Consider the following 27857-nt stretch of genomic DNA (forward strand, 5'->3'; position numbering starts at 1 on the left):
GGCCCGCCCCGCCCTCTGCGTGCGCACCGCCTAGAGCCCGCCTCCGCTAAAGACTGCTGGCGCATGCGGCCGGGCTTATTCACTGGCTGCCAGGGTCTCCGCGCGCGTCGCCTCTCAGCTCTGTGGCAGACGGGAGGGTCTGAAGCCGGCCTCAGGTAGGCTGACTTCAGGGATCCCGGGGGAACTGTTCTCTCGTGCAGGAGTCGGCGGCGTGAGCTGAGCCCGGCGCGGGACAGCCCCGCTGCCGGGGTGACAGACACCGCTCCCCACCAATCAGGGGCGAGATGGCTCGGCGTCCTGCCCAATGGGCTGCGTGCCTAACGGGAGTGGGGCGGGCAGCCCCGGCCGGCTAGGTGCCGGCTCCCGCGCGCGGGCCGCGTGGCCGGGCGCGGCTGGGGAGGGGTCGTCCGGTGGCTGCAGGCGCCGAGTGGCCGGTGCTGCAGCGCCCGGCGGCACCCTATCAGCCTAGCCTGCTCGTGGGACTGAGAGGGCCGTAGAGGCGCGGAGCCCCTTCGCTCAGCCGTCTCCGAGGAAGCCCGGCTGCTGCCACTCTGCTCTGGCCGCCCCGGGCCTCGGGCCTGAGGGCCCGGGCTCAGCCTCCCCGGTGCGGGTTCCAGGTCCGAGCGGGCCCACCGCGCGCTGGGGGATGGGATGGGCGGCCCAGTGCCGTGGGAGGAAGGGGCCTTTGAGCTCGCGGTGCCGACGGTCCCTCAGGCCGGCCTCTTTGGCCCCACAGCTCCCCTCCCTTCCTGGCGGCCGGGAGAGCGGATGCGGGCGTGTTAGAGCCCTCAGGTTTGCGCGGCGCCCTTAGGACCACACTCGTTAAAATTTTGAATTCTCAGCAGCCCTGTGACCGGGCGATGCGGAGATTCTCATCCCCATTTTACGGAGGTGAGAACCCGGGCTTCCGGCAGCTCGAGTGACTCGACTGAGGTCTCAGCACACGAGTGATGGAGCTGGAACTTATCTTACAGCATTGAAGAAAAAGGAAGCTTTTTAGTCCAAATCTTTGTTAAATTTCTCTGATGCATTGTGATTTATGTTACTTTCGTGCCTGAAAACCTTCTGATGTCTTCAGTCACCTTCAGAAAAAAGTTCAGATCGGGCATTTGAGTTTGTACATGATTTGGCCCCTTGCCTACCTTTACAACTTATTTTCCACCATCCTTTTCTTGGCCCTGCCTCTGTTCTCTGTAGATGCCCTCACCTGCCTGTTCACTCTGCTAAAAGTGTGTAGTCAGTCCTTCAAGGGCCATTGCAAGTCCGGCCCTGCAAAACCAGAGCAGTGTGGATCCTCCCCCACCCCCAGGATGTCTCTCCATTCTGAAAGCTTTTTGCTCTCTTCTTCCTCCTTTATAGCCTTAGTATGTTTTCCTCTGCTTTCCACCATGGCTGGATTACTCATTTATGTGTAAATGTTTCGTCTCTAACTGGACTGCCAGCAACTTGAGAGCTGTTGGGCCCAAATCTGATTAATATTTGCTGTCCCCAAAGTATGTGGCACAGCCACTCTCACAGTGGGTGGCCCATAAATGTGAGCGAATGAGCCTCCCACTTGATCTTTGTGTACATTGAATATTTATTGCCAGGCACTGTCGGACTGCGTGAATATCCCTGAGAAGTTACCCCCTTAGTAAAATTGGGCAAATCAAATGTAAGTGGATGAGATGACTCTTTTATAAAAGTAACCCATTCAGGGAGGCTGAGGAATTTCTAGGAACATCTAAAATTCAGTCAATGAGAGCAGGGTATAGTCTCAGTAAGGGGTCCGTCTGGTTAGGACATACCTAAAACGTAGCCAAGTCTGATATTCATGTGTCAGTATGATACTGTAAGGTGACATATTTCCTCCAAACTTAGAGTCAAATAAGTTTGGGGAAACTGCATCCTGTGTAGCCCTCTTGGGAGATCACAGTGTGGGTTAACTTATTAAATGCTCCCAGAGGTCATGCTTTAAAGAAAGCAAATGACTTTGTTTAATCAGCATTTCTCTGATTTATCTATCCATAAAACCCTTTTTGGGACTGTCATGCATTTTGCAGAAACTGAGGAGCAGCACTTTTGGAAATGCCACAACAAAGGATAGAATGGGAGGACAGTGTCTTCCTGGCTATCTCAGGAGGAAGACATTCTGAACATTTTATGTTCTTGCCAAGTGTGTTCATTCCTGCTCTGAGGGGGGAGTGGAATGGGGGAATGCTTCAAAGAGACCTCCCCAGTTTTCTTGTTCCTTTCTTAGCTTATTTTTATTATAATTTGGCTTCACATGGAACGTCCCTGGAGGAAGAAAATATCCTGACCGTGCCAAAGTAAGCACTTTGTGCTACTTGGCGATTGTGTTTCTCATTTTGGTCACATTTGGCTTTGCTGACCAAATGATATTTCTGGGCCTCTGAAGCTAGGGACAAGTGATAAATCTTCCCTGGTGAGCTGTCACTGTCTCCTCACTTCTTGTCTATGCTGTCCTTATATCTACCTCTTTCATATCTCATTAAGTCTGCTTCTTCATTTCCTGCCTTGATTGTTCTGCTCTTTGGATTTAATCTACTCTCCCCTCTTGAGTCCTCTGCTCATCATGTGCTTTAGACTGGTTTATTATCCGATGTTCCTTTCTCCCAGTATATACTGCCAGTCTCTGTTCATGGCATACCTGGGAGATTGCTGGCAAGGATCAAGCTGTTAAATTACAGACGAGAATTACCTTTAATTAAAAGCATTTTAGGTTTAGCTGCACCTTCTTTTAAGTTTTGAAGTTCTTTCCTTTTAGTCTATCTTCCATAACCTAGAGTGGCTGTGTTTTCTTGGCGATACATTGTAGTTTAGCCAAAGACATTACTTTTTCTTGGAGAATTGGAGTGCTTATCCAAGCTTGAAATTTTTTTCCCATATAGGGAAAATAATGAGGCACCTGCCTGGTATTCCAGTGTCTAGCCGTGATGTCAGACAACATTTGGGGGATAGTGTTCTGTCAGCCAGTTTGGAGCTGGTTTTTTGGTTTTATTAGGTTGACTCTTGAGGTTCTTAATTGTCAAAGCTTTAAACAAAAGCTATGTTATTTGAGTAGCAGTTGTTTTTCTACCCATATTTGACTAAAGCCATCTAGTGATCCAAGACATGTTTGTTATTCTATTTAAACCTGACAAGAACCTTCCGAAGGCATGTGACAGTTGAAGCAACTGAAAGGCTCTAAGAGGGTTCATAGCTAGTATTAATAATTGGCAGAGCCAATATTTGAACCCAGGTGAGTTTGGTTTGTTGAGATGTATTCATTTTATCTGTAATATTTTATTCTTCCAGGTCAAAAAGTAAAATGAAGTACATTCTAGTTACTGGTGGTGTTATATCAGGAATTGGAAAAGGTATCATCGCCAGCAGCGTGGGCACAATCCTGAAGTCATGTGGTTTACATGTAACTTCAATTAAAATTGACCCCTACATTAACATCGATGCAGGAACATTTTCTCCTTATGAACATGGTAAGCAGAATGCATTTTTCCCTCCCTCTCCCTTTCTTTTTCTTTCGTTCTTCCTTCCTCCTTCCCTCCCTCCTTTCCTTCCTTCCTTCCAGCCCTTGGGAATTCTGTGCACATTTTGCATAATTTCCATTTTTGCCCTCTAAAAAGGTTCTCAGTATAGCAGAATGATGCTTTTCTCACCTAGACAGGAAGAAGCAGAAGTCTTAATAGGCAATGTAGTGATTAGTCTTTAAAGGTGTCTGTAATAAAAATGATCTTTTTGGTGGCTGAATGAAAGTTTGTCACTTCTCTTGAAAAAAGATGTCTGGTGACATAATTACGTTCTTCTGACTATTTGAGAAGAGGGAGTATGCTTATTCTTTGAGACTTCAGTCTTTAGAAATAGGGTAAGTGGATATAAGTTGTAAGAAATAGGTTTTGGCCCAATATAAGGAAGACCTTTATAATAGTAAGCAACCCTCCAAGAGTAGGGTGACAGGCTTCAAGAAGTTGTTGAATTATCTTTGGTAAGATCTTGAAACAGAGGCTAAAGGACCACTTTGTAGGGATGTAAGTGACATCTAGATGCTGGATTTGGAGGACCTATAAGTTTGGGATTCTAGTTTGCTAATACTTTGGATAATATAAATGAAGATCTTTGAGGTGAGTGAAAAGTTGAAACCATTAAGGGAGGGTAGGAAAAACATATCTCTTAAGTTTTTAAATTCTGTATTCATACTCATACTGTTTTAGGCTGAGGTAAAAAGTCTATAAAGATTAGTGTCACTAGAGTAAAAGTCCTCATGTAACAAACAGTGTCAGGAAAAGATCCATATACTGGAGTGATAGTTATACAAAAATCTTGAGCAGAGGATTAGTTATCTCTGAGGGGGAAAATAAGGCATTTTTTCCTCTCCTATTTTTGAGCTTGTCTCCTATTGTGATGGTAGGATTGAATCATTCTGGGCACAGTTTCAAGAATGAAGTTTCAAGGAATGAATGTGAAACAAAGGAATAGGGGGAACGTGTGCAGTTTCCCAACTTTGTTGAGAACTAAAGCATAGCTTAGAAGCTGATTTTTATAATCATAAACCATATGCGTTATCTTATATAAGTTTTGAATCAAATCATACTTTTATCATACTTTAAACTTTATTATGCTCAATTGGGAGACTTTTCTGAAAGTTCTTTTTCTCTGGGCAGCAAATGCCATACTATTGTAAAGTCCTATATATTCCTGCCCTGGGCTGTCATCTCCTTTCAATTTATACTGTTTTATAATTCTTCCTGAAGAAGCGTGAGTTTGTTGACAGAAGTCTGATGTTAGCTTGGAAAATGGTTGGTAATTTTTCTTTTTTTGTGTCATAGTTTTCTAGAAATAAATTTCTCTGCTTCATATCAAGTTAATGCAGACTTTGTTCTAGCTGAATGTTTATATTTCAGGATTCAAGTTATGCCATGGTCTGTGTACTTTTCACCTCCCTAAATGTTTGCCCTGTTCACTGCAGGTGAAGTTTTTGTGCTGGATGATGGTGGGGAAGTAGACCTTGACCTGGGTAACTATGAGCGGTTCCTTGACATTCGCCTCACGAAGGACAATAATCTGACCACTGGCAAGATCTACCAATATGTCATCAACAAGGAACGGAAAGGAGATTACTTGGGGAAAACCGTCCAAGGTAAGACTGAATATACCTTTAAGATTAAAAAATTTTAACCAGTTTAATTTCTTTTGAGTACAAAAATTTACATTTTATGTGATATCAGCATGTAACTGTCAAGGTATTGTTACTAAAATACGTCTTGAGTTGAAAATACAGAATTGTATAGCCATTTACTAAAAAAGTAATTTGAAGAAGCCATTGCTGCTCTGCAGATGGCATAGGAGTCTCTGCTAAAAATAGAAAGAAATTAATTGGCCAACTAAAAATATATAGAACAAATTAGCCAGGCATGGTGTGCATGCCTGTAGTCTCAGCTACTTGGGAGGCTGAGGCAGAAGGATTGCTTGAGCCCAGGAGTTTGAAGTTGCTGTGAGCTAGGCTGACACCATGGCACTCTAGCCAGGGCAACAGAGTGAGACTCTTGTCTCAAAAAAAGAAAGGTGGGATTGGAAAACCACTGGTCTAGAAAAATGGCAGCAGCCCAAATTTTGGGAGTCGCTAAAAGGTGGCTTTCATCTGATTTATGAGAGCATATCTGCTGTTGGCTTCAGACTCTACTGGACTGAAAGCTGAGGGCCATACTGACCGCTGGCTCTGGTCTGGGGCCGGGCTGGCCAGATTTGGGACTCATTGGATCATGTTTGGATCTTAGCTCTGCCACTTACCAGCTTTATGAACATGAGCAGATTATTTAACTTCTTTGAGGTATGGTTTCCTTTCCTGTAAAGTGAAGATAACAATATCCACTTCTGTGGGTTGTTAGGAGGATTAAAGCAGCTAAGTCAATAAAGTGTTTCCCTGAGTTCCTGACACATAGAAAGGTCAATTAGGAATAAAATGATTTTGATCGTATAGTTTGTTGTTCTTGGCCTCCAATGTGTTCATTCATTTATTCATCACTCATCAAACATGTGTCGAATGCTCACTGCAGTCAGATCCTCGCTGGTGCCGGTAAAGCGAGTGATTCACAAGACCAGCGAGGTCACTGCATGGAGTTTCCCTATGGGAGAGACAGACAACTAACAGATAAAAAGAAACATCTGCTAGGAGCTGTGAAGGAGACAAATGTGTGAGGAAAGAGTGGCTGGGGCAAACCACTTTGGACAGACGGTCAGGGAGCCTCCCAGCAGAGGCCAGTCACGGGGAGGACGGAAGGAGGAGGGCACAGTAAGGGCAGTGGCTCAAGGCCACAGAAGGCTTGGTTGGTCAAGGAACAGACGGGAGGCCGGTGTGGCTGAGGCATAGTGACCAAGGGGGATGATCAGAGAGGCGGATGAGGGGACAACAGCCAGGTTCTACCTGGCCAAGGAGTTCAGATTTTACTCAGAGCACTGGGAAGCCACTGAAAAGTTTAAACATGGGAGTGATGAATTCTGATTTGCATTTTAAGAGATCACTTGGGCTACTGTGTATGGAACAGATAATGAATATCCCTGTGCTTGAGACACTGCTGTTTAACTCCAGTGACTAGAGTTAAATAGTAGTTGTCAGCCCTCAGGAACTTGCAGTATGAGCCTAATAACTATGATTTTTAAAAAGTATTTAGCAGTAGCTGGCATTTGTTGAGCACTGACATGCTAGGCACTCTGAGCATTTTATAAGTGCTATCATAAAATTTCCATAGTTATCACCTCCACTTAACAGATGGGGGAAACAAGCTTAAGGGTAGTGAAGTAATTTGCCCAAAGATCTACAGCTAATGAGTAGTGGAACTGAGATGTGGATCCAGACATCCTGACACCACATTCTGTGCTCGTAGCCATTCTGCTAATTGTACTGTCTCTGTCGTGGATTGTTTACCTTTCGGTAAACTGGAAACATAGGGAACAGGGTCCTGGCAGGCACTTGTTCCTGGAAAAGCACTCAGGTGTGGTGTGCCCACCTTCAGCCTTGATTTGAGCGGCCGGGGCGGCCGCACAGTCTGTTGTGTTGGTGTGTGGCCAGGACACTGTGCTCTGATGTGCTTGGGACACCTCTTTTGGCCTTACTCTCTTGCGGGGACTCCAGCAACAACTGGGAAATCTGGGAAAGATTAGTTGAGGCCAGTCAAAGGGGGCCTCAAGAGTATTTTTATAATCCCATTGCTACTCTGTCTAGGCAAAGAGTGCAACAGTTTGGTTTAACAAGTGTATTTGCCTCAATCAGTGCCGACGGACAAGCGTCAGTTGTGTATATCTTTTCTCTCTCCCAGTTGTCCCTCACATCACGGATGCCATCCAGGAGTGGGTGATGAGGCAGGCATTGATACCTGTGGATGAAGATGGGCTGGAACCTCAAGTGTGTGTGATTGAGGTTTGTATGAGAGCTGCATATGTGAACAGGTGTTATTCTTCTCCTCAGTCAGCCATCGACAACTGATAGGACAATTCCAGTGAAGCTTTGCCTTCCTGTCTCTGTCAGTGCAGTGTGTTGTAACGTGGCAGGTAAGGGCACAGTGACAGTCACAGAATGGCCACTCAGGAGAAAGCAGTACTTTGTCCAAACAATACTTCCTTTTTTTTTTTTTTTTTAGCATTTATAGATTTACTTAGTACCAAGTGCACCAATAAGAGTGGTGTGACACATCTTCATCCATCTTTGGAGAAAGTTGGTAGATCTTTTGCTTTCCTCTGGCAGGGACATTCCTCTCTGAATGAACTTCATTTGGTTTCAGTTTCAGTACTCTTGCTCTGCTGACCCTAGCTGTTGGATCTCAGTGTTTCTCTGATAACAGGAGACTCGAAAATTCTAGCAGTTTATAACTGATGCTTTTTAGTACAAAAGTTACAGTTGCTTATCTAAGGAGATTTAGATTTTTTTGCTTTTGATTCACATACAAATAAAACTCCTGGTCCCTCTCTCACCTGCCTTTTTTCTTGAAATGATGTGGAGAAAGACCCATAATAACCTTGGGGAATGATGAGCCTATCCAAAAAAGTAAGCTTTTAGCACAAAGAAATGTCTAATCACTGTTAACTGACGTTGTAGAAAGTCCATGTCACACTGTTCATGATCCCTGAATCAAGATGACAGAGCAGTTAGAAAACTAAGGCACCAGAGAAGGGTTTAGTGCTTACCATCTAAAATGACTTTGTTCTTCCAGCTGGGCGGCACCGTGGGGGATATAGAAAGCATGCCCTTCATTGAGGCCTTCCGTCAGTTCCAGTTCAAGGTCAAGAAGGAGAACTTTTGTAACATCCACGTCAGTCTAGTTCCTCAGGTAAGGGTTTGTCAGAGTTTTACTTTGGGGGAGTTAGGAGGGAGAAAAGGTTGATTTTCACTTGTATCTAGTAGTTTTCAGTAGTTGATGTACAGGAAGCTGGGAATAAAGAACTTCTTGGCCGGGTGTGGCTCACCATGCCTGTAATCCCATGCTAGCACTTTGGGCCTCCAGGCGTGAGGCTCGCTTGGAGCCAAGGGTTTGAGGCCAGCCAAGGCAAGAGCACCTGTCTCTACAGAAAAATTAGAAAAATAGTCCTAGCTACTCGGGAGACTGAGATGGGTGAATTGCTTGAGCCCAGGATTTCGAGGCTGCAGTGAGTGAGCTATGATCATGCCACTGGGTTCCAACTTGGGTGACAGAGTGAGACCCTTCCTAATTTTTGTCACTATTGACTCTTTACAATATTTGTCTTTATGAATTTTTGTCTTTAAAAAAATAACCCCTCTACTCTCTTATACCATATAGCAAAGACAGATGCCCATGGTCAATCTACCATTGTTAACTATACCTTCCTTGATTTTAATTTTTTGAATTTCCTTTTGATCTTTTAAAATGGTATGATTATAATAAAGTTAAGTTCACAAAGAAGTTGTTTGTTTTATTTAGAGTCAGGGTCTCACTCTGTCACCCAGGCTAGAGTGCAGTGGCATGATCATAGCTCGATGCAGCCTTGAATTCCTGGGCTCAAGCGATCCTCTTGCCTCAGGTTCCCAAGTAGCTGGGCCTATAGGTCCTCACCATCGTGCCCAGCTAATTTTTTTATTTTAATTTTTTGTAGAGACAGGGTCTTGCTTTGTTGCCCAGGCTGGTCTCAAACTCTTGGCCTCAGGCCATCCTCCCACGTTGGCCTCCCAGTGAACAGTATTTAGATATTCAAAAGTATGTCAACCCTGAAGAGGCTGCAGGCACGGGAGGGTGTCCACTGTGGCAGGGGAATGAGAGAGGGCGGGGTCCTCATTTAACAGGGTAATCAATAGAAAATGTCTCAAACGAAATGTCAGGAATTAGCAATAAAGCATGCCAGAGGGATCAGTTAAAAGAGTTGAAGAGCAGTTGTTCCTAGAATTTAGAAAGTGGGAGAGGGTGGAGAACTACCATTCGTTAGGACAAACCCTGTACAACTATTGGACTCTAAAATACATGCACTTGTATCTTTGACAAAAGTAATTCTATGGGAAAACTCATACTTAAATGCCTTATCATAGAGAAACTAACTTGTTTTTCTTTTTGTAAAATAGCCAAGTTCAACAGGGGAACAGAAGACTAAACCCACCCAGAATAGTGTCCGAGAACTTAGAGGGCTTGGGCTTTCCCCAGACCTGGTAAGATTTCTTGGTTATCTGATTTCAGCACGATCTTTTACATCTAATTAAAATCACTTCTCCATGACAGGACAAGATCTTTGTGTCTTAGAATGCTCGTGATGGTCACTGATGACGAGAGAAAGGTTTAGTGCTCTGAACTGGGGCTATTGTTGTAAGATTTTCTTACCTGGCTCGTGTGAGGTCTTATACTTTCTGTGCCTTATGTCTCCTCTCTGTCCTTCACTTCCTTTCCTTTTCCTTGCTGCTCATGAATGTTAATTAAAGAGGAAAACCCTAGTTACCTTTGTAGTTCATTATCTATTCATTTGTACTACCATTTCTCCAATTTGGGATTTAGGATTTCAGTTTTGAAACAGGCAATGATATTTTTGTGGATTACCTGCAGTGTGCTGAGAATTAACATTTTCATACCTCTTAACAATGTGATATCTATTTTCATTTCAATCATGAACCCCCTGCCCCAGTTGTATAATTCATTCCTTCTATTAAACCATCTTATTTTTTTTTACTGCCAGGTTGTGTGCAGGTGCTCAAATCCTCTTGACACCTCAGTGAAAGAGAAAATATCAATGTTCTGCCATGTTGAACCTGAGCAAGTAAGTAGAAATTCCATCTCTGTGTAGGTCATTTGTTGCTTCTAATTATCCTAAAGCCTCTTCGTCGGTTTCATGAGGCCTTTTATTATTCTGTAATCTGAGACAGTCACCTGTTCCCTAGAAGGATCTATTGCCTTTGGCTGTGATTCACCTTCACCTGCCTCGTGGTTCCCCGAACACACTTGGATCCCTCCTGCCTCCTCTCTGCCCACTCCTTGTACTTTATGCTCCACCAGGCTGAATGTCTTTCTGTTCCCCTAGTGCACTGACTGATTTCTGTCACAAATCCGTGTTGCCTGTCATTGGCCTGGCAGTCTACTCTGTTTTCATCCTTGGGGGCTAATGAGGACAGAGTGTTGTTGAGAAACTTTACCTGCCAAACCACTACTGGCCCTCAACCCTCAGGGTTAACACATCCTTCTCTGGGCTCCTTGGTGAGCCTATCCTTCTGTCCCTTGTGTGTGTGTCCATGTTTGTCCTCCCTCACAGACCATGAGCTTCTGCAGGGCGAGGACCACCTTATTCCATTTTGTGTTTCTGGTGCCTGGAATCTGGGGTGCAGTAGGCTCTCACGCATATTGTAGTCTTTTTGTTACTGTAACTATGGTACAGGAAACCCAAAATTCTGGAACCTGTAACTTATCTAAGTATGGTGCTTAGTATGGGAATTCTAGTGGCGGTAAGTTGAGACCTGGCTTTGGCCAGGTTTGGCTGAAGAAGAGTAGAAGGGAAGTTAGGGTCCAGGAATGTGCAGATTAGGCTATGGAGAGTTTATTTCACTACTAGATTATTTGAGGGCCAGGAGACTAAGTAGGAGAGCCCAGCTGGCCCAGAGAGGGCAGCAGCAGCACCAGGGTTACGATAAGAGCAGTCTATTTATTTACAAGATTATGAGGGGTGTGGAGGTAAATAGAAAGCAGTTAAAATCATTGGCCAGGCATTTATATAAACAGCAAGAGGAAAGTTTTTGGCCCCAAGCTTCAGGGTGTGAGGGCCTGGAGTCAGGGCTCCTGGATCTGAGCTCAGTCAAAGGAGTCTGCTTCTCACGGAGCAGGTGGAACACGGAGTAATTTTAGTGTGCTCAGCAGCCCTTTATCATGCACTTTAATCATTTTAGATATTTCTGTCCTAGCAAGTAAAGGGAATTCAGTTCTGTAGCAGAAAGAATTGTCGTTAAAATTATTTACTATTAAAAATGTAACAAGTACTTAAATTTCCACACTTCAATTTCAGATCTTTTGCCTGTTTTTTAAATTGGGTTGTAAGATTTCCTTATGTAGCCTGAATGCAAGTTTTTTATCAGGTATATGATTCATATATATTTTCTCCCTGCCTTTGGTTTGTCTTCCTCATTTCTTAATGGTGCCTTTTGGAGCACAACAGCTTTTAAATTTTGATGAGGTCCAATTTATCCATTTTTTCTTTTATGGATCTTTTTGTTTAGTCAAGGTCATGAAGATTTTCTTTTTTCTTTTTGAGTTTATTTTTGTGTATAGTGTGTGGTAAGGGTTGAAATTCATCTTTTTGTATGTGGATCTCTGGTTGTCTCAGCCCCATTGTTGAAAAGACTATCTTTTTATAATCTCCTATACTTTTCTTTATGAAGGTGCTTTTTAGGTTTATTAATCTTCATAAAGTTGTTTAGATTTACTTATAGCAATTCATAATTTTTGTTACAACAGTGAATGACGCTTCTGATTAGATATGGCCCACATGTAGAAAAGCCTGCTGATCTATAGCCATAGATCAAAATCTATAGCCAATTTCTCCCCATTGATCTATAGCCTAGCATCCTTGACTAAAATTCTATGTATTCTAATTGTTTATCTGTAAATTCTCTTGGTTTTTATGGATAGGCAATGATTTTTTTTGTAGAAAAGGAGAGCTTTATTTCTGCATTTTACATATGACCCATATTCACTCTGGGGTGGAAACTTACATGTAAATGTATCACAGTTAGGCCCTGTGTCTCAAAGGGTGAAGCAGGTGCATGAAGGTGCTCAAGTATACAGCAGCTCCTGGCCGGTGGCCTCTCAGGAAGAATGTTAGTGAAATCAGTCTCTTGTCCAGTTGAAGCTGTAGTTAACGGCTTGCGGTACAGGGGTCTGGCATTGGATGAGCTCTAGTTGCTTCAATATTGCGATAAGCAATGACATTGCATGCGTTATTCAGAGGCACTTTTTTCGTGTTTTCCAGTTATTTTTTTCCTTATCTAATTGTAATGGCTAACATTTCCAGTACATCCTTGAATAGAAGTAGTGAGAGCAGTCATTCTTGCCTTTTTCTGGACTTTAAATATTAAACATTAATATTTAATGTTAAATCATGTGATGTTTCTCTTGGTTTTTCATATTTTTAAATTTTCCATAATCTTAATTAACCAAGAATTTTTAGTATGGATTGGTTTTGAATTTTTATCAAGTCTGTATCCACTGAAGTTTTTTTTTCCTCCTTTAATCTGTTTCTGTGGTGAATTCCACTCTTAAATGTCCTAATGCAGTTGTTCTCAAACTTTGCTGCATATAGAATCATTCCGAGAGCTTTAAAAAATATTGATGCCTACCTCCCACCCCTAGAGATTCTTTTTTTTTTTTTCATTATTTTTTAAAATTATTTTTTATATAATAGGGAGTCTTCCGGTGAGGACCAGAAAACCTGCTAAACAAATTCTAAAAGAGCTATAACACTAACCCTAGAGATTCTAACTTAATAGGTAAGAGGTCTGGGGTAAGCATGGGCTTTTGTATTTTTATAAATTCCTCTGAATGCTTCCAATATGCATCTGAGTTTGAGAACCACTGTTTCATGAGTTCCTGGGATAGGTCCTCCTTGGATTTTTTTTTTTTTTAAACTCCATCTGTGGTTTGGATTGTGATTTTTTTTTTTTTAAGGCTTTTTGCCTCATTTTTATAATAGATTAGCTGCTAACTTTTGTATTCTTCTTGAGTTTGTTTTGGTAGTTTATATTTTTGTAGGAAATTGCCCTTTTTTCTGTGTTCTAATTCTGAACACTTATTTTCTCAAGGTTGCATGGCTAGTAGGAGGCTGCAAGCCCAGTGCGTTTTTGTACTTACTAAATGACTTGCTTTTTTCTAAACAGGTGATCTGTGTCCATGATGTCTCATCCATCTACCGAGTACCCTTGTTGTTAGAGGAGCAAGGGGTCGTAGATTATTTTCTTCGAAGACTTGACCTTCCTATTGAGAGGCAGCCACGAAAAATGCTGATGAAGTGGAAAGAGATGGCTGACAGGTTTGTTTTGCCAGGAGGAGCTGGGAGAGCCAGCCTGCTTTCTCTCTTTTCTAGGTGCTCACTCTTGTGGTAGCACTTTAGCACTCCTGCCATCAACTCATGTCAGAGAGGTCTTGGTGGTAAGAGATGTTAAGAAAGGATCTGGGCTGCCATGTAGCTGCGGCGTAGATGAGGTGCTGGGAGGGCTGGGTCAGGTGCCAGGCCTCCAAGCAGTGAGTTCAGGTTATGTTCTGTCATGCTTGTCTCTTACTGACTAGAAGATGAGTGCAAACAGGCATCCTAGTGACAGCAGGTTAGCGCACACAGCTGAAGCCCACACACTGTCTGACCACGGCTACAGCACTCCTGGGTAGTGTCCTGGATGTTTGAACTGCATTTGGGAACGTGCTGCTCACCCTGCACCAGAAGGGGTCAGTGGGGTGTACTGAGTTGCTGCTACACTCAGTACTTTAAGGACTGTCCCATTCCACTACCTTCTCTTAGAACTCTGCAGTGCTCTCATGTCACTTCAGAGTTTTAGTCAGTGTCGCAGAGCAACAGTTGAGCCTTATTATAGTTGCATAATCAATATGATATTAGAAGCATTTGGGGAGGGAGGACCTGTTTCGTTGCTTTTTTTTTTGGAGACAGGGTCTCACTTTGTTGCCCAGGTTAGAGTGAGTGCCGTGGCATCAGCCTAGCTCACAGCAACCTCAAACTCCTGGGCTCAAGCAATCCTTCTGCCTCAGCCTCCAGAGTAGCTGGGACTACAGGCATGTGCCACCATGCCTGGCTAATTTTTCCTATATATTTTTAGTTGGCCAATTTCTTTCTATTTTTAGTAGAGACAGGGTCTCGCTCAGGCTGGTTTTGAACTCCTGACCTTGAGCAATCTGCCTGCCTCGGCCTCCTAGAGTGCTAGGATTACAGGTGTGAGCCACCGTGCCCAGCCGTCATTGCTTTTTGATATTTACTTTCATTTTGACATTTTCCCTTTCAATCTTTGTCCGTTTATATGTAGCTACCAAAATGGCACATACTTTTATGATCCTTGTCTTCATAAAACATTCTAAGCATTTTGTTCTGTTAATAATTATCCTCTACAATGAAAGTTTTTAATGAGTACAGACTTTTCTATTGTGAACGTCCCATGATTGTGAATTGTCTGTTCATGTGTGTTAATTTTTCTCATCATTTTGTATTTAAAAAAAGATTTTTTTTGGAAGCAAATTTGTTTGAGATTTTGAACTATATCTTTGTAACAGCATCTAAAATCCTACTTTCTTTACAAAGCCTGCCATGTTGATCTGAAAATTGCTGCCTCTTTACTGGTCTGTACACAGAACTCAGATAACATCCACTCCCATTATAATCTTCTCGGACAGATTTTCTTCCTCTTCAAAAAGCTATTATGATCTCATGATGGTGTGTACATTCTAAGTATTGGATGTTTCTTGACATTTGTTTGACAGATATGATCGCTTGCTAGAGACCTGCTCTATTGCCCTTGTGGGCAAATACACCAAGTTCTCAGACTCCTATGCCTCTGTCATTAAAGCTTTGGAGCATTCTGCATTGGCCATCAACCACAAATTGGAAATCAAGGTAAGGAGGGTTGGTGGAGGCACAGCAGGGGTGGTGGGGTGGGCAGGGAAGCAGCATATATTCTCCTAGATGCTGTATGTGTATTTGCTTTATAGTTTTGGAGCTCTGAATTTCTTTTTAGGAATTAAAAAAAAACAAAAAATACTCTTGGTTGCTTCCTGGCTTTGGGAAAACAGTAGAGCATTTTCAGGAAATAGTGGAGAGGAAAGATGACCTTCAGAGAAGAGGGTGAGAGGGTGACCACATAAAATTGCTCTGTGGGAATGGGGGCCCTGGTGGACCAGAGGCTTGTTGCACAGTTGATGGCACGGCTTAGAATCCGTTCCAGACACCTGGCGGTTTTGGAAACTTTGCCACACGGGCTGCCTTTCTAACCTGCGCTGGTACCACTTACCTCACCTGTAAAGTGGGAATGAAAGTATCCACCTCATGGAGCTGTGGGGGTTCTCTGAGACGTGTCTGGTCACCCAGCCGGTTCCCGTACCATGGGTGGCACTCAGTTAATGGTAGTTCCTGTGTTCTAGTTGGTGCCATGGTGGGAGTGTCCGCGCACGACCCTGCCATATCTATAGGTAGAGTGTCATGGTTTAAGAGCATGGATCCCAGAGCCAGATGGCCAGGGCTCTGTCACCTGCAAGGTGTGAGACCTGGACAATATACTTGATCCTCTTTGTGCCTCAGTTTCCTCGTCTTTAAAAAGGGATGGTGATAGTGCCCTCCTTCTGGGGTTGTTGTAAGAGCTTCATGAATTAATACAGAGGGCTGAGAGCTGCCTGGCCTGTGGTAAGCACTGTCTGTGTCAGCTCTCCTTGAAAACCCTTCTTTCTACCTGTCCCCTCTGTATCTTCCAGCTCACTAGCTGGAGCTTCTCAGGAGGAGACGAGAGTCAGAGGTAAAGTGGACTGTGGTTCTGAGGCTGTTAACTAGACCCCATGGAGCCGTCCCCCCTGCTGGCTTTGGGGTTTGCTTCTCACTTCTCCAGGTGTTCCTCAGTGTGAGGATCGAGTTTGCTTTGTGCTGGTGGACAGGTTCCTGCAGAATGACCCATTACATGTGTTTTAAGAATTGGAGGATCCCATTACACTGCCCTGACTTATTTTTTGCTAGTTCCTCCATCATTCATTTATTCTGCCCAACTGGAGTTGGTCTGTGGCTACTAGATGTTAGATGGTGGGGGGGGGGGCCTGAGAGACGAACAGTCAATAGCCTCTGCCTTCGAGGGTTATCGAGCCTCTTAGATCAGAAGGAAACACAGGAGAGAGGAGGAGCCTGCCTTGGTAGACACAGAAGGAGGACAAACTTCCCAAGGAGGGGCCCCAGGGAAGGCTGGGAGAGATGAAGAAGGCAGAGGGAAGGGTGTTCCCGACAGAAGATAGATAGGCAGAGCATGTCCGAGGGCTTGGGGATGTGGAGCAACGTCGGCAATGCAGTGGACGGAGACCATGAATTGGAGGCTGTTTGGAGATAGGCCGGCAAGAGTCTGGTCTTGATTCCTGTGACCAGGGATCATGCCTGGATCTTACCCTGAGCTTAAAATGCTTGCATTTTATTATATGTAAATTATGCTTCAACACAGTAGGAAAAAATGAAAAACAACAACCACAAAAAAAAAAAACAACAGGTGGGGGACGGGCTGGGGAGAGTGTCACTTGATCAGAGAACGCTTCAGAGTCTGCTCCGGTGGCTTGGCTGAGGCCAGATCCTAAACAGACCAAATGTAGAGTGCAGAGAGCCGAGTTTGGGAGTGAAATGATTCTGAAGAAAACTGTTGTATATTAAGATGACCACTTTAAAGCCAACATTAGGAAAGATGGGACATCGGTGATAGTATTTAAAATTTATGAAAGTGCAGTCTGGAGTCATGAGCCTGTTTCTCTCCTTCCCTGTTTGAACAATGCCCAGTACATAGACTCGACGGACTTGGAGCCAGGCACCGCGCAGGAGGAGCCCGTGCGCTACCACGAAGCGTGGCAGAAGCTCTGCAGTGCTCAGTGAGTGGCGCTTCTGCCTGTGGCTTCCAGGGAGTTGTTTTAATGAAGTCCTGTGCTTGCTTGTACTCTAGTAGTAAGGAATGTACTTGTTAAAATATCACTTAATTTTAGCAAAGACTACACACCATATTTAATTAAGCCTCATAAAAATGCAGCTTACCAATATCATTGGATCTGAAGAAAACCTGATTTTTTTGATATTGTTTACTGTAGGCATCTATCAATGAGGCTTATTTAAAGATTTTTCATTCAGAACATTGGATGAGTACCCATCAGTAGTCTCATAAATTGTTTTAGGAAGCTTCCTAAATCCCCCTGGAATGTTCAGCAGAAAGAAATTTTAAAAAGGAAAAAATATCTGATAGTAAAAAATTAGTGGCCGGGCGTGGTGGCTCACGCCTGTAATCCTAGCACTCTGGGAGGCCGAGGCGGGCGGATTGCTCAAGGTCAGGAGTTCGAAACCAGCCTGAGCGAGACCCCATCTCTACCAAAAATAGAAATAAATTAATTGACCAACTAAAAATATATATACAAAAAATTAGCCGGGCATGGTGGTGCATGCCTGTAGTCCCAGCTACTCGGGAGGCTGAGGCAGGAGGATCTCTGAGCCTCGGAGTTTGAGGTTGCTGTGAGCCAGGCTGATGTCAGGGCACTCACTCTAGCCTGGGCAACAAAGTGAGACTCTGTCTTTAAAAAAAAAAAAAAATTAGCAAGGATTTCTGATTTGCTGGAGTAATTGAGTGTTACAGAGCTGTACGACTGCTGAGACTTGGTCAGTGTGGCCTACCAAGCTGATGGAGAAAGGCCCCCTTCCTTCTTGGGGGAGCACTTTAAGCCAAGAGGTAAAATAAATAATGTTTGTTAAAAAACAAGAGCAACTCAGTGTGTGGCAGAAGTGCTGTAGCAGTATTACAATTTTGTATGCCATCTTGTTTATCACTTGTAATATGCATTTTCTTGTGTTGCTAAGAAAAGTCCATGGTTAGGTTTGCAGTATCTAAGGTCAAGGGGTTTACACACAGCTCACTGATAGTCTTGGACACAGTGTAGTCCCGCTAGCAGAATAGATGAAGTAACGTCACGGCGTCAGTGTCCTGGGGCGGCTCCTTAGGTGGTTGCTGCAAGCTGGACTGATGAAAAGGGGAGTGGCTCTGTGGTGTGTTCTCTTATGCAGCGGCGTGCTGGTTCCAGGAGGATTTGGTGTTCGAGGAACGGAAGGAAAAATCCAAGCAATTGCCTGGGCTCGGAAACAGAAAAAGCCTTTTTTGGGTAAGGAGCTAGCCGTGCACTCTTCACTCAGAGTAGGAAGGAGTAAGAAGAGGTGCCACGTGGGAGCCTGTAAATAAAACAGGGAGGTTATTGAAATGTGCAGCTCAAGTAGAAAGAAGCCTTTTTGGTTCTTTCTGGGAGAAATTCACACTTTTTAAGTCGAAAGTTGTGCTTGTAAGCTACATGCAGATGTCATGGAATTCTGAGAGAGCGAACTAGCAATTAGGAAATCCTGTCCGCTTAACAAGCCCAGTTGTTGGTAGCACGCGAGGTTGAGTTGTACATCCTCTCACTTGGCACAGCAGCCGACTGTAACTGGATGATTTTGGATGCCTCCTGGTGCTGTTATGTTTTAGTAATTTTCAACTTGATCGATTAAATGAGAACTTAGAGAGGGTAAGGAAACTTGAATTTTAAAGTACTGAATAGAATATTGCTTATTTCTAAAATTGGATAAGTTTGCAGAACCTGGAATCTTCATGTACCTTAGACCCAGTTTTTGAAATCTCCTATAGGCAAAGCATAACAGCAGGGGATGCTTGTTTATAGCAGGGAATTATGAGTTTGTGGTAATAGTTCTGTGAGCAAGCAAGACACAGACTGGCGGGCTGGTGGGAGATGTAGGAGCTGCCTTTTCAGTGGAGTTTTGTTTGTTTTTCCCTCCACCTGGAAGGTGTGTGCCTAGGAATGCAGTTGGCAGTGGTCGAATTCTCAAGAAATGTGCTGGGGTGGACAGGTAAGTGTGTGTTTAATTGTTTAATTAAAACTGTTTAATTCCTGCTCCTTTGTTTCCTGGGGGAGCATGAAGACCATTGCATTGTGGGTGATTGGGAGCTGTGGAGGGGGGGCCTGGGCTCTCAGCACCTCCCAGCGTGCAGGAAAGGGGCTGCCTGGCTTACTGAGGTGTAGCACGGCTCCTCCACACAGGGAGGAGGGGGCACAGCTGGGCAAACAGTCCTTTGGCCTCCTGCCCCTGTATTTCCTGTTCTCGAGATGGTCTCCCTTTGATCACATGGCGGCCATCTGGAGTTGGTGCCCGGCAAGAAGTCCCTGGCCCAAGTGAGGCTTGTGCAGTTGTTGTGAACTTGGGCTCTGGAGCCATCAGACCTGGGCTCAAATTCTGACTTTATCATTTATAGGTGACTTTAAGCAAATTACTTACTTGGCCTTTCGGGGCCTGTGTTTCTTCTGTAAGATGGGAGTAGCACTAGTACCTACTTCACGTGGTTGTAAGAATTAAATGATGCATGCAAACTGTCCCTGGCAGTGCCTGGCAAATAGGAAATGCTAACTGTGTATTACTGTGTAACAGACCACCCTGAACCTCAGTGGTTTCCAGCAACAGTGAGTTATCATTTCTCAGTATTCCATGGGTCGACTTAGCTCAGTGGTTTCGCTCCATGTCGTGTCGTATCTGAGATCACTTACTCCTGCCTTGTGTTCATCCGTATGTGCTTGGCCTGGTAGGGATGTGGAGGTAGTCTCCTAGGTGGTGGCTCATTCTTTAATTCAGCCCAAGCTCCCTCACACATGGCGACCGTCTGGCTTCCAAAACGACAGGCCCAAAGCAAGTCACACGGCCAAGCCCAGCCTCAGTAGTGGAGGGGAGCATGCATAGGTGTGAATACTGGGCATATGGTTTGCAGGGCCGCTGATGGGATGATCTGCCACAGCCCATTTATTCTCTGTGGTCCAGCTGATAGATCTTCAGAAAGATCTGAAAGACCTCATAAGTTCTGTGAAAATGAACAATGCAACCTGAAGGGATGCAGAGGCAGCCTGATGGTACAAAGCCTGAGTGATTCTTCAGTGGCCAAGTTGGGGCTGGGGTTTATTTCACCTTTTTTCTGAGAGGCTGCTTCACAGTAACCCTGAGGTGGGGGTGGCTGTTTGGCAGGCACCATGCCCTGTAGTTGTGGCTTCTGAGTCCTGGCAGGCACTGTTTTATCACCTGCCACCTTAGAGCTGGCGTTCTGGGCTCCCTGGGCCCTTTCACAGCCCACCCCCCAACTCCAGTCAGGGTCCCAGGTGGGTGGGTGCCCTGGTGATGAGCTTACCCTTCAGTGGAGACCAGACTGGTTCAGGCCCAGGAGGGGGAAAATACCTAGCATTGACCAGAAAGAACTAGATGCAGCACCAGGAACTTGGTCCTTTCCCTTTTCGTCTTTGGTGGGTTTGCTTGTGGTTAGATGGTACATTCAATAAAGGGCAGAAAGGTTATTTCAGTTGAAACCAGTTAATTTCTGATTTAGCTACTGAGTGAGGCAGTTCAATAGGGCAATGCATTAGATCCTGAGGATAAAAGAAATGTAGAAGAAATAGTACTTGCTCATGTTGGAGTGAGAGAGGAGTCTGAAACAAAAGTGAAAACATAAATTAAAATGACAGTGGGAGGTGGGGGCGGGGGAAAAAGGTGACAATATAAAAATTGTTGTAAAGATGCATTATTTAAATAAAAATTTTTAGGTTATGCCAATGGTTTTGATCTCCCCATGTCCTAGAGAGTTATAGATTTAATGGAAAAAATTCACCTGCATTTGTGTGTTGAAGGTTTTATGTTTTAAAACTTCTGTCCCTAGTTTTTGTTCCAATCATTGATCCTAAACTGAGGAGGGGAATTGTGATTTGAGCTTAGCAAAGAAACTAATAAATAATCACTTTTGTTCGTAACCATTTTTGTAACACAAGTATTTTGATTTTTCAGATGCTAATTCTACAGAGTTTGACCCTAAGACCAGTCATCCTGTGGTGAGTTGAGTGTTGGCACCTGGGCAGCATCAGCATGTTTGCTGACCTGAAATTGAACTTTGCTAATACTAAGACCTCTTGAGGGGTTGAACAGAGGTTTCGAGTGTGGGGCTTTGGGGTGAGGGGGGAAGCAGGGCACAGAGAAGGCCCTGTGAAGGTTGGAAGGTTGGAAGGCACTCGGGGCACTGGGCTGAGAGGTGAGCTGGACTGTCCCTGCTGGGTGCCGTGGCCTGCCTGTTGCACAGACACTTGCTAAGCTCCTGCTGGGTGCCCGCTCGGCCTCCCCTGCCTTTGAGCAGCTCAGCTCATCAGGCTGCCAGGGGAGACAGGCATGTTATAACGTACCTAGTCTTGAATCCGTGCTACTGTATGAGTCGCTCTTAGAATGTGCCACTTACGAGCTGGAGGGCTGGAGCAGGAATAATCTCAGGAGGGAGCAGCTGCTTGAACCTCTGCAATAAAGGTTTAAAAATGAGTACTGGGAGGCATTTTCCCCCATTACAAAATTAGAACCTACTCACAGGCTTATTCATTCGTCAAAGGTGGTCTGCCTCCCAACACAGGCAGAGTTTTGTAGTTCCTGTGTGTTTTCTGAACATCTCCAGGTTATAGACATGCCAGAACACAATCCTGGGCAGATGGGCGGAACCATGCGGCTGGGCAAGAGGAGAACCCTGTTCCAGACCAAGAACTCGGTCATGAGTAAGAGCTGCTCCGTGCTGGCCTAGCCTTTGGCTTGGCATGTCCAGGACGTGCGTCTTAGGGTGGTGCTGTGGCTCTGAAGAGCTGGGATAGCTTTTAAGTCAACTGTATGAAATTGCTAATAATTTGATAATTTTGTCCCGTAAGAAAAGGCTACTTCAATAAGAGTCAACCTAAATAAATTTTATTCTAACAAAGTAGTAATAAGGGCCAAAGACTTAGGGAATTTTAGAAGGAAAACATTTATCAAAGTGACGCTGTTAGATGCATTTTTTTCTTTCTTGCCCACTGGGAAAATTCCACCTTTACTCTGTTAGCAGAGGCAGCTTGTGTCTGTCTGGAGGTTCCATAGCAGCACAGTTTGAGAGCCACTTGAGTAGGGGATCTTCGGGGTCTTTCAACTCTAATGTTCTGTGGATTGGGGGATATCATTAGATGACCATGAACGAGTCAGTACAGGAGCCCATTTCCAAATGCACTGCTTGTTCACTTGCAGCCACCAGGTGCTAACGACGTTTGACGCCTGTGATTTGAGCTGCATGGTCATCAGAGATCATTGGTGTAGCTTTTAACATGTCCCCCTTCCCCACATTATTCTCAGGGCCTTGACTGGGTGACATCCTGATTTGTTTTCCAAGCAGTTTCCAGCATCGAAGTGCTTGTACTCAGCAGTCAGGTGTTTTGAGGGTGGCAGTGAACATCTGTTTCTGTTAGTTTTCCTTGGTGTGGTCAGAAAGAGTCAAAAGCCCAAGAATTAGTCGAAGTTGTGCTGTTAAGAGCAGGTGACTATGGCAGAATTGTGGAGCTAGCCTCAAAAACACCTGCCACACAGGTGATGAAAAGTAAATTGGGAAGCAGAGCAGGGTTGTGACTCAGTCATTCTGTGGAATCAGTTCTTCACACCCAGCATGTTTGTTTGCCAGGGAAGCTCTATGGAGACCCAGACTACTTGGAAGAGCGGCACCGCCACAGATTTGAGGTGAGGATTTGAGCTTGCTTCTTCCTGTTACTCGGGTAAGACAATAAGCTGAGAGCAATAAGCAAAATTATTTTTCATGCTTCAACAGGTAAATCCAGTCTTGAAAAACTGTTTGGAAGAGCAAGGCTTGAAGTTTGTTGGCCAGGATGTTGGAGGAGAAAGAATGGAAATTGTGGAGTTGGAAGGTGATTACTTGGGCATTTCTATTTAATGGAAAACTTAGTAGGGTTTTGTTTGCGTGTGGGACAATATAAAATTGTATCTTATCACTCCTGACCTAAGAGAATTAGGAAGCAGTACTGTCTTGTGAGGGAAAGGGTCTCGGTGAACGAGGGTCTTGGAACCCTGAGAAGTTCATCTTTGTGCCTGGCCTTCCTTGGGCAGCCGTTTAACTTCTGGCCACAGTTCCTCCTCCAAAACGAGAGTCTGGACTTGGTACTAAAGCCCCCTCGGCTCTCCCGTGGAGCGCCCAACTCAGTCGGCAGGAGTCACAGGAGCCAGGGGCTCTCTCAGGCAGGACCCTGGAGGGGAGGCTCCTTCAACTGGAAGGGACAGCAGTCCTGGAGAAAGGGCATCAAGATTGTTCATGTTTTGGGGTTATCTTTACCTAGATTCAAATGAAGAAGTCATTTTCATATAATTTTAGGGTCTGTAGAAATGTAAAACCCTTAACAAGATTTTTTTTCCTTTCATCTTTTACATTTTATGCATAAAATACATAATGAAGCTGTTTCTTTTGAATTTCTGTTGCAGATCATCCCTTTTTTGTCGGGGTTCAGTACCACCCCGAGTTCCTGTCCAGACCCATCAAGCCCTCCCCGCCGTACTTCGGCCTCCTCCTGGCGTCCGTGGGGCGGCTCCCGCATTACCTGCAGAAGGGCTGCCGGCTCTCGCCCAGGTGGGCGCGCTCTGCTTCATTGATCCACTCCGCTTCTAGTCCTTTAGGGGGTCACTGGCTCATCACAGCGAGGTGTCACAGTCAGTCATAAGAAAAAGCCATTGGTGCCTGGGCTGGGTGTCCTTGGATGGGGTGTCATGTGCTCCTTCTCAGATCTACCCAAAAGCTTCCTGTCCTTTCTCCGTGCTCCCTCAGGCCACTTCCCAGTGTGCTAGCGAGGTCCCCTCTGCAGCATCCGAGCTGCAGCGGTGCTGGCAGGGTCGTGTCTGGTGAAGGACCTTTTGGCCCATGTTCAGGGGAAATCTGGCTTCTCGTGGGGTGGGTTTTTGCCCATTGCACCCCTTGTCTGAAACCAGTTACTCTGAGGTGGTGGTTAAGGGCATTACAGCTGAAGTGTAAATAGAATGTGTATCTTGTAACTAGAAGAAGAAAATCTCTCCCCAGCTTCATGCTGAATATATTATGCAGTAAGGAGCCTTTCTAATTTCTGCTGTGTGCAGATAAGTGTCCCTGTAGTAATGGTGGCTACAAAAACAGGGAAGTAAAGTGAGTTTTTGTGGCGAGATGATGAATGAACTATCTGATTCTACAGGGACACCTATAGTGACAGAAGTGGAAGCAGCTCTCCTGACTCTGAAATCACTGAGTTGAAGTTTCCATCAATAAATAATGACTGATCTTGTAATGTAAGTGATATTTTTAAGATTTAGTTTAAAAAAAAAATAACACGCTAGGATTACAAGAATACCATGTAAGTTTAGTGCTGAAATTTATCTGCCAGAGAACGAAAGTGGCAAGGTCAGTGTGGGTATCAAGTGGACAAGTCCCCCTCCCAGTTACAGCACACCCGCCCACCCCGCTCTGGGGGCTACAGGGGAACCCCGGTCACTGGGCAGTTGTGTCATTACTGATCGCTATATTCAGGTGCCAAACTGACCGATTTGGGCAGAACTGGGTTCTTAGACCCTGTTGTTTCATGTAGCTATAAACTTAGAGATCTTGAAAGAGATGACAGGTATGACAATGTGGCATTTCTCATTTTTTGCTTTCAAGCTTTCATCAGGAAGTACTTTAATACTGCTTGTAAAACAGTTTTGTATAGATGACTGCTTATTCTGGAAATCCTTCAAAATCCAGACAATCATTGAACACTTTGAACGTTTGGCTTCATAGTAACAGGGTTTGTCAGTTTACGAAGTGCACTAACTATGGGCACTGGCACAGATCATAAAAGCCCTTTAAGATGACTGAGTGGACTGTCGACAGAAGTACAGAGCATCAGAGAGCTTCTGAGAGCATCAGAAGCGGGTGGGGGTGTCGGAGTCTGTGGGGTCTAGAAGGAGAACCAGAGATATGGGTGTGGTCCCACTCCGGGGATCCCACAGATCCCCGGGCATAGGTGAGACAAGCTGCCGCCCTGTGGCATGGGCAGGCGGACTGCCCTGCATCCTCTGTGCCATATGTTCACCCCCGCGGGCCTCTCGTGCTGGTCCAGTGCTGGTCTGATCTTTTTTTTTTTTTTTTTTTTTTTTTTTTTTTTTTTTTTTTTTTTTTTTTTTTTTTTTTTTTTTTTTTTTTTTTTTTTTTTTTTTGAGACAGAGTCTCACTTTTGTTGCCCAGGCTAGAGTGAGTGCCGTGGCGTCAGCCTAGCTCACAGCAACCTCAAACTCCTGGGCTCAAGGGATCCTTCTGTCTCAGCCTCCCAAGTAGCTGGGACTACAGGCATGCGCCACCATGCCCGGCTATTTTTTTTTTTTTTTCTATATATATTAGTTGGCCAATTAGTTTCTTTCTATTTATAGTAGAGACGGGGTCTCGCTCTTGCTCAGGCTGGTTTCGAACTCCTGACCTCGAGCAATCCGCCCGCCTCGGCCTCCCAGAGAGCTAGGATTACAGGCGTGAGCCACCGCGCCCGGCCTGGTCTGATCTTTTGAATCATGATCTTTTGATCATGACCGCTTCCCCTCTGCCCTGGCGGATGGGCCGCCTGACCTGTGATAACCTTGAATGGGCAGGTGGGCGTGGGCAGTGAGATAGGGTCAGCAGGAAGAAGCATTTAACACAGATGGACTCATCATCTCCTGACCATACAGTTTGCCGTAGGCTGTTAGACAATGTAAGAAACTGATATAAAAAGAAACTTTCACAGTACAGGAGGTAGATACTACGTTCATTATATGGAACTTCTGACTGCCTTACCAGTGGAGAATTGCTTGTCAATGGCACTTTTAAGAGGCTTGGTGCTGTGGGAAAATAATGCTTGTGTTAGGACAGCTGTAGAGGTTGATATGTGAGGTCTTGAAAATGTACGGCTCTGTAGGAATTACAAATTAGGTTCTAATTCTTCTTATTAGGCTCCTGTTCTGCCATGAAAAGCAGGCATAGTTTCCCATGGCGGCTGACTAAATTCTGACTTTTCTACTGTAACATGCATCTTATCATTGCTAAAACATTTTTTTTTTTTTTAAACAGGGATGATTCTTCAAGAGAGCCTTCAAACTTCGGTAGCGTTTACAGCTTTGATTTTACACTCGGCTTTTGACAGTTCCTTTAAATTATGTTTTTACTGAGATTATTTTATTATAGGGGAAAGGTTTGGGGAAACTTTGTCACTTGCATGTCCCATCATGTGTACTGGCTCCTTCTACGTGGTGTACTGCCTGCTGCGCAACAGTCTCCTTTACGGTTGTTGAGTTTCTGAGACGAGAAGCGGAACGTCCGGACGGGGTCCGAGGGTGGCTGGGGCTGGTAGAGTGCCCCATCGATGACCTTGTTCCCCCAGCTACCTCGAGTCACTGCCTGTTGCTTTCTCTTGGACGCCAGACCGTTATAAAGTGTGCCACGGGGACTGGATGAGCACAGGATAACTTTAGCTAGTACTTCCGATGCTTGGTGCTGGGAACCCGAGGGCTGCTTGCCTCTAAGAAGCAGTGAAGCCAGGGACAGAATCTCGATACTGCCCTGAGTTGTGGGGACTCTTAGTGCCAACTTTTGGTTGGTCCTCGTCATCTAAATGGACGGTCAGTTTGGTGTCACATGAAACAGCAAGAAGTCTCTCTCTCTTTGAAGTGTGATCTTAAATCTCCCTGCCTCTGGCTGCCCTTCCATTCCTGGGCTGGGAGACACTCCTTGCATCAAGGGGTCACTTTAAAAAGAACAAAGAGTCTTTTGGAGAAATTGCCTCTAACACCCTCTCATAAACAGCTTTGACTCGAGGGTACTTTTTTCTTTCTGGATGGTGTTATTACTGCAGTCAAAATGCAATATAAAAGCTATTTTCTTAATGTGACATTAACAATAGGCACAGCCATGTGCGTACTATATTCTGGCTGGACTCAATGTGTACTCTAACTTAAGAAATAAATAATGCAGAACAAGAGACATGCTTTGTTTTCCGTTCTCTGTGTTGCTGGCTGGCTGGAAAATGCGTGAGCGCCGGGCTGGGCGTGCTGTGCACAGTCGCCTCACCGTGGGGCCCGGCGCCCCTCCAGGCGAGCAGCCTCGAGTGAGTGAACAACCTGATAATTTGTTTACAAACTAAGAAATGAGCCCTGATTTTAATAGGAACCAACATTTTCTAAAAAGCCTTCAAATATAGGTTCTTGACACATAAAGAGAGCAATTAGACGACACATGAGTGCTGAGTATGCTGCTTGCTGTTGAGAACGGGGTGGGAAAGAACATGTGTTATTTAGGAAGGTCTTTTCCTCTGCAGCTCACTGGACTTGGGCACTCCACGTACACAGCCAGGGGGCGGCAGACAGACTGCTTTGTGCCCTGGCTCTTCCTCCACCGGTAGCCTTCTGAGGCCCAGCAGCTGAAAGTCACTGTCCTTCACAGTGACATCGTGGGGTGTTGGGGACACCCTCTGGCCTCTGAGCACAGCTGCTCAGATGAGCTGGCTCCTCTGCAGACTCTGCGGGAGGCAGGAGCTCAGATCTCAGGCTTGATTGCTTATCAGCGCTAACAGCCTTTATTCCTCACTGATATTTGAGAAGTTGGAGGCTGGGGAGGAAAATGTTTCCTTCTTTCACCATCTGGCCCAGCCCCTACATCAGAGAGATCTAGAAAAGAACTGGGCTCTCATTTATCCTTCCACTCACTGGTCCAAGGCCCACCACCACCCGAGGCCCAGAACCCGGTGTCCCTGCCTCCTTTCCAACAGCAAGCCACCTTTATCTTTCTCGGAGAC

General features: G+C 44.9%; 1 protein-coding gene and 1 non-coding gene across 4 annotated transcripts; one reads left to right on the plus strand and one right to left on the minus strand.

The window, feature by feature from the left end:
- Window positions 1–27046, plus strand: CTPS1 (CTP synthase 1). 3 transcript variants are annotated; one of them, XM_012735830.3, is made up of 19 exons: window positions 1–155; window positions 3298–3476; window positions 4964–5134; window positions 7311–7411; window positions 8202–8318; window positions 9560–9643; window positions 10162–10242; window positions 13343–13494; window positions 14946–15078; window positions 16981–17069; window positions 18244–18338; window positions 19012–19074; window positions 21043–21086; window positions 21692–21788; window positions 22712–22767; window positions 22856–22952; window positions 23521–23665; window positions 24258–24351; window positions 26138–27046. In XM_012735830.3, exons 1-18 carry the CDS (start codon window positions 64–66, stop codon window positions 24340–24342), a joined length of 1881 nt encoding a protein of 626 aa, XP_012591284.1. In that variant the 5' UTR covers window positions 1–63; the 3' UTR covers window positions 24343–24351; window positions 26138–27046. The 3 variants fall into 3 exon arrangements, with proteins under 3 accessions (XP_012591284.1, XP_012591285.1, XP_012591286.1); XM_012735831.3 differs by lacking the exon at window positions 1–155 and adding an exon at window positions 335–617; XM_012735832.3 differs by lacking the exon at window positions 1–155 and adding an exon at window positions 335–604.
- LOC142869803 (U7 small nuclear RNA) lies at window positions 12870–12931 on the minus strand. Its single transcript, XR_012918358.1, has one exon. It is a non-coding gene; the product is annotated as a U7 small nuclear RNA (small nuclear RNA).
- Window positions 27047–27857: the final 811 nt, after the last annotated feature.

The sequence above is a fragment of the Microcebus murinus genome, chromosome 2 (assembly GCF_040939455.1).
Source record: "Microcebus murinus isolate Inina chromosome 2, M.murinus_Inina_mat1.0, whole genome shotgun sequence".
Taxonomy (NCBI): Eukaryota; Metazoa; Chordata; class Mammalia; order Primates; family Cheirogaleidae; genus Microcebus; species Microcebus murinus.

What these genes read in the sequence shown, in the direction of transcription:
- CTPS1 (XM_012735830.3), top strand. Translation starts at nt 64, where the DNA reads ATGCGGCCGGGCTTATTCACTGGCTGCCAGGGTCTCCGCGCGCGTCGC. An exon ending in CTTGGGGAAAACCGTCCAAG is followed by an intron (nt 5,135 to 7,310) that starts GTAAGACTGAAT and finishes TCTCTCTCCCAG; the next exon opens with TTGTCCCTCACATCACGGAT. An exon ending in AAATGTGCTGGGGTGGACAG is followed by an intron (nt 19,075 to 21,042) that starts GTAAGTGTGTGT and finishes TTGATTTTTCAG; the next exon opens with ATGCTAATTCTACAGAGTTT.